This window comes from Myotis lucifugus, unplaced genomic scaffold, assembly GCF_000147115.1.
Source record: "Myotis lucifugus unplaced genomic scaffold, Myoluc2.0 scaffold_4536, whole genome shotgun sequence".
In the NCBI taxonomy this organism is placed as follows: Eukaryota; Metazoa; Chordata; class Mammalia; order Chiroptera; family Vespertilionidae; genus Myotis; species Myotis lucifugus.
The window spans coordinates 2,637-11,862 of NW_005875584.1; the positions used below are offsets into that span (position 1 = coordinate 2,637).

Sequence of the window (9,226 nt, forward strand, 5' to 3'; positions counted from 1 at the left end):
CGAGGGCAGCGGACAGGGCCCAGCTCCTCGCACCAGGGGCACGTCCAGCTGCCCGCCCCGCCCGGCCCCACTCCTGGCTGCTTCCTGCAGCCCGGTCAGCACGGATGCCACTGAGGGAAGTCACGTGGCCCAGGGCACGATAGCGTGCAAAACCCGTCCGTGAGCCAGGACCCGCACGGATAGCCAGTGTTTCCATAGGGCAGGCCTCCAACCAACGGGCAGGTGTGCTGGAAACCACACACACACACGTGCACACACATGTATGCACAACTTTAGCACACGTGCACACACCACGTGACACACCAGGCACGTGAACATACTTGTGCACATGCATGCATACACCCTCACACTCATGTGCACACACATGCACATACTCTTGCACATATTTTAGCACCCATGCACACACCCATGCACGTGTGCACACTTGTGTGTGCACACATGCACATGCATGCACACACACTCACATGCACACACATACACATGCACACACACGCATACCCCCCGGGCTGGAAGCCCAGGTGCTGCCCTTACCTGTGTCCGATGCCAGATCACGGAGGCCCTGGAGTGGCCCAGCTTGTTCCTGCAGGGCCCCTTGTCGTAGTGGATGAGGAGGAAGTCGTCCTGGGGGAGAGCGGGGTCAGGGGTCAGTGCCCGTCCTGGCTGCTCCCTTCCAGGCCAACGGGACCTGCAGGGGGACCGCCCGCCCGAGCACCACCCGCCCCGGACGCCTGCTGAGCGGTGCCGAGTGTGGAGGAGAATCGCATGACGCTGGGTGCTGACCCGGCCGACCCGAGGCCCCGCCCCCCACGGCCACACTGGCCCCGCTGAGCTTGGTCCCCGGAGCCCCACCTCTGCGTCCGCCTCTGTCCCAGGCAGGGGCTCCTGGCCGAGAAGCTTCCCTTCCCGCCGGCCACCCCCCTGCACCCTGCAGACCTCTCCCCGGGAAGTGCTGCTCTCAGCTCAGCCCATCCAAGGCCTCACCACAGGAACCAGCCTCTGCAATGTCCCCAGCTGCCCAGGAGGGGACAGCAGCGCCCTCGGACTCTCAGGGCTCAGGCTGCCCCTGCCTCCCTCCTGCTGCTCTCACCGCCCACCTTGACCTCAGATCACCTTGCCTTGACCTTGACCTCCACCGCATGGTCAGATTCCCCTTCCTGATGCCAGTCTGTTCGACCAGGCTCAGGACCCCGTGATTGGCCCCTGAACCTCCACAAACACCCCCTGAGCGGGAGGCGCCCTTCCCCCCTTAGCCCTGAAGGGAACCAGCTCCCTAAGGGGGCAAAGGAGGGGCTGGGGGCTGCTTCTCCCTGCGAGGAGGGTGCGGCCGGACAGCCCTTCTGAGGACGGAGTGACAGCACAGGCCCGGGCCCGGCGTGTCGGCGAGGGAGCGGCCTTTCTTCGGGCCATGGAGACGGAGGCCGGACACTGGCTGTCGTCTCACCGAACAGCCCCCTGCGGGGAGCACACTGGGCCGCCTCCTCCTGGGGACAGGGCGCTGGCCTGGGGCCCGACTCCGATGACCGCCCGGGGCCTGAGGGCGGGGCCTGCCAGGGCCCAGGAGCGGTTCTGTCGCAGGGACCGCCTCCTGACGATCGTTCAGAGACATCTCATCATGTTGGTGTGGGGGGGGGGGACCCAGTTAGAACCAACTCGGACGCGGAGGGCACTGCCTGGCGCCCAAGCAGAGCGGGCAGCTGTGCCCAGAGCGGGCTCCGCGGGGCTGGCCTCCCGTGACGGCGAGGCCCTCGGGGTAGCGGGCCACGGAGCCCAGGCAGTGATGGCTCCGGAAACCACACGCGTCCACCGTGCATTCCCACAACCACTCGGGGACAGCTGACGCCGTCGGTAAACGCCTTTCGCTTCCCTTTCTCTTTAAGGAAAGTTCTGCGGAGCGACGGCAGGTCCGATATCATGTAGCAGAACATCGTGTAGTTACGTTTCCTCAAAGCTACTGGAATTCAGTAAAGTGCACACTGAACCCCCTTATGTGTCACGCACAGGGGACCAGAGAGCCTGCGGGTCCCAGAGCCGCCCGCGGGCTCCTCGGCAAAGGGCGCCCCGCGTCCCCGCGCCCTGTCCCGGCCCGGGCAGACGGGCGGGTGGGCGGGCAGCCGGTACTCACGTCCAGGGACTCCAGGCAGTACCAGCAGAAGGCGTGCTTGCAGTTCTTGCACATCATCTGGGCGCAGCCTTCGTCCCGCTCGATGTAGACCTTGCACTTGGGGCAGCGTTTGATGGGCGCGTCGTCCTCCTCCAGCCTGAACCCCGAACTGTGAGGAGAAGTGGGGTCAGGGGCCGGGGGTCAGTCCATCGGCTGTGCTGGGGGCGGGGGCTTCCCCGGAGGCACCAAGGTCGCCTGTTAGTAAACGAGGTAAAACTACACGAAGAAACAAAAACTCCGGAAACAACCACCAGGAAAGCGTGGCTTGGCCAGTTCAATGCGGGGGGAAGAGCAGGAGCAGCGCACACCCCACCTTAGGCACAGGAACAGCCGGGCCCAGAGGACGGGAGGTTCACGAAGGGGGGGTCCGAGGCTCGGGGCCGTGGTCACATGTTACGCCCTGATGCGAGCAGAGCGGGTGCACTTCCCAAAGGGCTGGTCACGTTTCCGCGTTTTACCACTTTCAGAAAAAACGGACTGGCACACGCCCGCACTGCTGCTCAGCTGGTCCCGGGTCAGCCTCCACACCTTTCTCGGGAGCCGGCGAGGCCGGCAGAGGGCGCTGGGCCGGGGGCCGGTGCTGGCTCCTCTGCAGACTCGCTGCGGAACCCTGCGCTCGGAGCCCGAGGCCCTGAGCGCCCGTGTGACCAGCTCGGCCGCAGCGCAGGCGGGCGGCCGCGAGGTGCCGGGTTAGTGGCAGCCACGTCTCCGCTGCTGATAAAAAAGGTAACATAGAGCCCGGCTGGCGTGGCTCAGTGGTTGAGCATCGACCTATGAACCAGGAGGTCACGGTTCGATCGCCGGTCAGGGCACAGGCCCGGGTTGTGGGCTCCATCCCCACTGTGGGGTGTGCAGGAGGCAGCCGATCCATGATGTTTGTCTCTCATCAATGTTTCTATCTCTCTATCGCTCTCCCTTCCTCTTTCTCTAAAAATCAATAAAAACACATTCAATAAAAAAGTAACGCAGATGTCCAGGTGTGAGGACGGAACGCCGTCCATCGTCCGCTCTTGTATCAGAGGCGGCTGCAGGGCACATGGGAGCCGGTGGACCTGGGCCGGGCCGGCTCTGCCCACGCTCGCGGGGGCCGCCCCGTGAAGCAGATGGCTGCAGACACGGTGCCGGGCGCCAAGCCAGCGAGCGAGGAGACTCCCAGGTCCGGTCGCGTGGCTGCTCGCAGGAGCCACCTTGGGGCAGGGGACCGATTTTCTCGTGGGACTCGAAGCCGTTCTGAAGGAAATGCCCCGACCAGGGCCCACACCCCGGAGAGCATCCCCAGGAGACGTTTCCCAACGGAAACGGTTAAAACAGGGGAGTCCCGGAGCACGGGGCCTGCGCAGGAATCTCCCTGCTGCCACGGCTCCCGGCCTTCCCGGCCCCTGAACCACACGTGACACTGTCCCCTCTGCACAGTCCTGCTAGGGAGGCAGCCAGGAGCCTGACAGCCTCCCCACGTCCACGCGTCCTCACGCCTTTAAGGCTCAGGCGTCAGGCACGTGAGCAACGCTGGCCGGTGCTGCTTGGGCACGTGGGTGGCGGGGAGATCTCGTTTTGAAAACAGCCGAGTGGACGCTGAGTCATAAAAGACACCTGGCTGCCAGCGTCAGGGCCAGGGAGGCAAGAGGGCGTGGCGGGGACTGTGGCAAACCAGGGTGGCACCTCCCTAGAAAGGGGTGCCCGCTGTAGGCCAGGATCTGGGGGGAGAGTCCAACCAAGGCAGCAAGAGGAACCAGCCACGCAGGAGTTACCAGCCACGCAGCAGACGAACTAACACCACAGGGCGATGCCGTAATCAGCCGGGCCATCTCCCAGCCGACACGGGGGCTGGGTCACCGGCCCCACCCTGGTTGCTGGGAAGCTGAACGAAGGCGGACGTGAGCCAGGCTTGGGGAGTGATAAGGAGTCGCAGGAACGGAAGGGGGGGGGGGGCAGAGACCAGTGTTCCCGGGCATCTTCCGGGAGGAAGCCCCCCTCCCCCCCAGCCCTGCCTCCCGGCATGAGCCTACCTGGTGTCCCCGGGGAGGAAGGTGATGGGCATGGTCTCTGGGCAGCCCTGGCCGGGGTGCCAGCTGGCCTTGCAGGCGGAGCAGAATTCCGTGGCGCAGGCCTTGCACTGCACCGGCTGGGATGTCTGCAGCCCCATCTCCGGGAGCTGGCACACGGCCTGGCAGGTGGACACCGGGCACCAGGTCCGACAGGGGTCCAGCAGCACCTCTGGCACAGCAGGGACACGAGGGACAGGTCAGGCGCTGCGGACGGGGCCTCGGGCCCAGACCCAGGCCTCACACACGTTCTTATTTTATTTATAAGTATATTCTTATTGACACCAGAGAGGAAGGGAGCGGGAGAGAGAGAGAAACATCAATGATGAGAGAGAATCATGGATCGGCTGTCTCCTACACGCCCCACACTGGGGATCGAGCTGGCAACCCGGGCCTGTGCCCTGACCGGGTATTGAACCGGGACCTCCTGGTTCACAGGTCGGCGCTCAGCCCCTGAGCCACGCCGGCCGGGCCAGGCAGGCCTCACATTTTCACGACGTGGGGAATGTGCTGTCGTCCTGCAGGTTTTCACTACAACACATTTCAAAGAAACAGAACAAGTCCCGTGTTTTCAGGTCGTATCTCCAAACCTGCCCCTTGGCGGCCACAGTTGCCGCTCGTCTGACCATGGACACCATGACGTGTGAGCGGCGCCTGCAGACGCGCTGTCGCCAGGACCTCCGAGTGTAGTTGTTTTGGCTTTGACGTCACGTGAGCAAAAGGCTCTACAGCAGGGGTCCTCAAACTACGGCCCGCGGGCCACATGCAAATACAAATATTGTATTTGTTCCCGTTTTGTTTTTTTACTTCAAAATAAGATATGTGCAGTGTGCATAGGAATTTGTTCATAGTTTTTTTTTTAAACTATAGTCCGGCCCTCCAACGGTCTGAGGGACGGTGAACTGGCCCCCTGTTTAAAAAGTTTGAGGACCCCTGCTCTACAGTAACAGGTTCCACAGGCGTGTGTGTATCTTTAACCTCAAACGGGCCTATTTTTATGCAAAAGAAACAGAAAACCCCTCTGACTGAGCCCACGCTCTGGAGCCTCACAGTTTGCACGGCCAGCGGGACGCGGACCCGGCCGCCTTGTTCAACTCGCCCGGATGCCACAGGGCGTCCATCTCCTCTGAGCCCAGGCGACCACCCGCGGCCCCGGTTCTCTCCAGGAAACGTTTTCCGAGGGGCCTGCGGGTCTCAGAACCGGAGCCACCCCCTTTCGGAGCTCCCCCGCCGGCCTGTGGCCAGACGGCCTTGGACTGACGCTATCAACTGCCAAATCCCAACACCAGGCGCCAGGACACACACAGCTCCTCCCGCCGCCTGGCTCAGGGCCTGAGCATCGACCTAGGAACCAGGAGGTCACGGTTCGATTCCCGGTCAGGGCCCAGGCCCGGGTTGTGGGCTCGATCCCCAGTGGGGAGCGTGCAGGAGGCAGCCGATCAGTGATTCTCTCTCATCATTGGTGTTTCTTTCTCCCTTCCTCTCTGAAATCAACAGAAATATATTAAAAAAAGAAACAGAATCGAGGCCAAAGGGCCTCCACAGGCCCGGTAGACACAGTGGCAAGTGCACATCCGATAACGATTAAGTGTGTGACGCTTGCGATGTCGTCTCAAACACGCACACTCCACGCCGCTCCACGCCGCGCCCCGGAGACCCCGGGGTCAGGGCAGGCCGGGAACCAGCCGCCAGGGCGGGCAGGGCACTGGGGGAGGGATTGGGCCCCCCACCCACTAGGGATGGAACTCGGGGTGAGCCTCAGCCTCCTCGGGGTCAGTGCAATGGGGTAGAGGACCTTGCTGGGCTGCAGGTCGCTCACAGAAATAAGGCCCAGACCTGGCCGTCCAGGCGGGTGCTTGACGGAGAGCAGGGAGAGGTCAGGCCTGGGGGGAAGGTGACCGCACCCTCCCACAGGCCTTCCCCATCCCGTGCAGGTCCCAGAGCTCAGCCCTCAGCGGCCGGGCCTTCGCCTGGCTGAGGAGCCACGCCCCGGGCGGGGTCCAGCCTCGCTGAGCCGCCCCCGTAGCCCACGTCTCTATAAACGACTGTGGTTCGTGAACCCCCCCTGCTCCCACACCGCTCCCCCGAGGCCCTCCAGCTCGGGGCCCTCCTGTCGTAGCGAATGAGGCCCCGTCCCCTCCTCCGAACACAAGCCCGCAGGTCGCCCGGGGGCAGGCAGGGGCCTCAGAACTGGCTCGTCCGCCCGCACCTACCTCTTTCAAATTGTAGCTTTTTATATCTTTGCATAATTTCAGCCGCAACCATGCACTCGATCTGAGGGAGGAAAAACACACGGACGAGGGGTGTGACAAGCTGAGGGCTGGGCCCAGGCCGGCTCAGCCCCAACAGCACCTGCACCACCCCCCCCCACCCCCTCACCCCCCACCCCGCCCGGGCTGTCCGGGCACCTGCCTCGTGCTCCTGCAGGCGGCCCTGCTTCGGGCAGGCGGCGTCCGGGCAGCTGATAGCGGTTTCGAATCCTTCTTTGATCAGGAGCTCCACGTACTGCTTCAGGCACTGAGGGAGACAGAGACGGGCACGTGTGACCACAGGGAGTGGGCGCCGCGCACATGGTCCAGGCAGGCTGGCGCTGCCACTGGGAGCCCGCAGCTGCCACAGAGGCGGTGTTCCCTCACCAAGACTGACGCTGCCCCGCCCTCCTGCCGTTGGTCATTATGCGTCACAGCGTAGTGACCATTTGCATATTACCTCTTTATTATGTAGGATTTTACCAAAAAAGGGTGTGGTCTGCAGACACGGAAGCAAACCCTGACGCCCCCCGCGGAAGGGCCCGCACCCACCAGCGTGCAGAAGACGCAGCGGCACTGGGCCAGGGTGGTCATCTGCTCCACCGGGTACTCGCCGAGGCACAGCTTGCAAGACACCAGCGGGTCCAGGGCCAGGTCCCACGTGGGCCGGTACCACGCCGTGGTCATGGCCGAGCAGTCTGCGGGAGAGAAGGCGCCGTCAGACCCCCCCTCCCCCTGCGCGGGGGCAGGCAGGGGTCGCGTTTCCTGGCTGCAGCCTGGAGGGGGGGCCTGGGCGGTGGCCCAGGGACTGCTGCTGACCCTGGGGTTTGGGGGACCCACTGGGGTCCTCTGAGAGGTTCCCCAGAGGCCCCTGACTTGGGTCTGTGGGTGGTTCCTTCCCTGTATGGATGGTGACAGTCACTCTGGCTCCGTCCACGTCCCAGGGGCCCCCGAACCTCAGACACGGCCCAGGCCCCACGGCCTCCGTACGCCCCGGCAGGTCCTCTGAACCGGCTTCAGGCCAGGCCTCTGCAGGTGCTCGCTCTGGGACCTGCTGCGTCACACTCAGCACACGGGGAGGCGAGGTCCCCCCCCCACCACCCCCGTCCTCCCGACACACTCTGGCCACTCCCCACCCAGAGGTCACGGTTCGATTCCAGGTCAGGGCACATGCCCGGGTTGCAGGCTCGATCCCCAGGGAGGGGCGTGCAGGAGGCAGCCGATGCATCAATGATCCTCTCTCATCATTGATGTTTCTCTCTCTCCCTCTCCCTTCCTCCCTGAAATCAATAATAAAAATGAGTGTTTTTTTTAAGAATTCTGGGAGTGTCCTCCAGGGGGCAGTGGCTGCTCACTGCGTCCACCACTGGGGGTGGGGTGGGGGCTGTGCTGAAAGGCCTGAGGTCAGAGTCTCCAGGCCGGGCAGTGTCTTGGGGTAAACAGATCGCGCTCTGAAATCAAGGGACGTGAGGCCAAGCTGTCGTTGGCCCTCGGTGCGCGATGCTGGAGAAACGACGTAACTTCTAGGAGCTTCCATCTCCTCCCTCCTGCGTTTCGAAACCCGAGTCACCTCCACGTACACCTGCTGTGCGAGTGGGCGCTTCCTTGCAATTCCCGGCCCGTCACCTGCTTGGGCAGCGCCGGTCAGACGTGGGGCTCAGGACTGGGGCTCAGGGGCCGGGGCTGAAGGGAGGGAGGCTGTGAGGCACGGAGCCCCAAGGTCGCTCAGGCTGAAGGTCGGAGGAAGCAGCGTCTCCAGCCTCATCCCCGTCGTGTGTGGGGTCCCGGGCCGGACGTGGCCCACGTGCGTTTCAGAAGGGCGGGAACCGAGGGGTCCCCCTTCCACCTGGGTCCCCGAAGCCCACCCCCAGCTCTCCTCCCGCCCTAACCGCCGCCTGTCACCCCAGACCAGGTCCCGCCGGCTGTCCTTCCCGACAACCTGGCCGCCAGCCCCGGCGAGGCCCCTTCCTGTTTCCGTCCTCTGCACAGACGTGACCCTGAGCACACGCTGCAGGCTCGACCTCCTGCTTCCTTTCTCCCTGGACGCCCTTTCCACTTGACCTTGAGAGGGCGTGGCTCCCACCGCCCTGGGCCCTCCCCCCAGGCCCTGACCGTCTCAGGTCAGATCCGTCCCCAGCACCCGGCAGCGCCCTTCGAGGGCAGAGACCCTCTGCCCTGCGTTCAACATCCCCACACAGACCCTGACGACAATGGGACATATTTTACCCACAAAACGTGGCTGCTGTCTGAGCCCACCCGGCCCGCTCACAGGAGGGGCCTGTGTCTGAGCCCACCCGGCCGCTCACAGGATGGACCTGTGTCTGAGCCCCCCGGCCCGCTCACAAGATGGACCTGTGTCTGAGCCCACCCGGCCGCTCACAGGATGGACCTGTGTCTGAGCCCACCCGGCCGCTCACAGGATGGACCTGTGTCTGAGCCCACCCGGCCGCTCACAGGATGGACCTGTGTCTGAGCCCACCCGGCCGCTCACAGGATGGACCTGTGTCTGAGCCCACCCGGCCGCTCACAGGATGGACCTGTGTCTGAGCCCCCGGCCCGCTCACAGGATGGACCTGTGTCTGAGCCCCCGGCCCGCTCACAGGATGGACCTGTGTCTGAGCCCACCCGGCCGCTCACAGGATGGACCTGTGTCTGAGCCCCCGGCCCGCTCACAGGATGGGCCTGTGTCTGAGCCCACCCGGCCGCTCACAGGATGGGCCTGTGTCTGAGCCCACCCGGCCGCTCACAGGATGGGCCTGTGTCTGAGCCCACCC

General features: G+C 64.3%; 1 protein-coding gene across 1 annotated transcript; it reads right to left on the minus strand.

Moving 5' to 3' along the window:
• Positions 1-531: 531 nt before the first annotated feature.
• Positions 532-7,146, minus strand: RNF144A (ring finger protein 144A; the record flags this gene model as incomplete). Its single annotated transcript, XM_023749254.1, has 6 exons — positions 7,005-7,146; positions 6,616-6,720; positions 6,417-6,477; positions 4,168-4,375; positions 2,123-2,270; positions 532-621 (listed from the first exon to the last, which is right to left on the minus strand). Coding segments are annotated over exons 1-6 (747 nt in total), but the record flags the coding sequence as incomplete, so codon positions are not given.
• Positions 7,147-9,226: the final 2,080 nt, after the last annotated feature.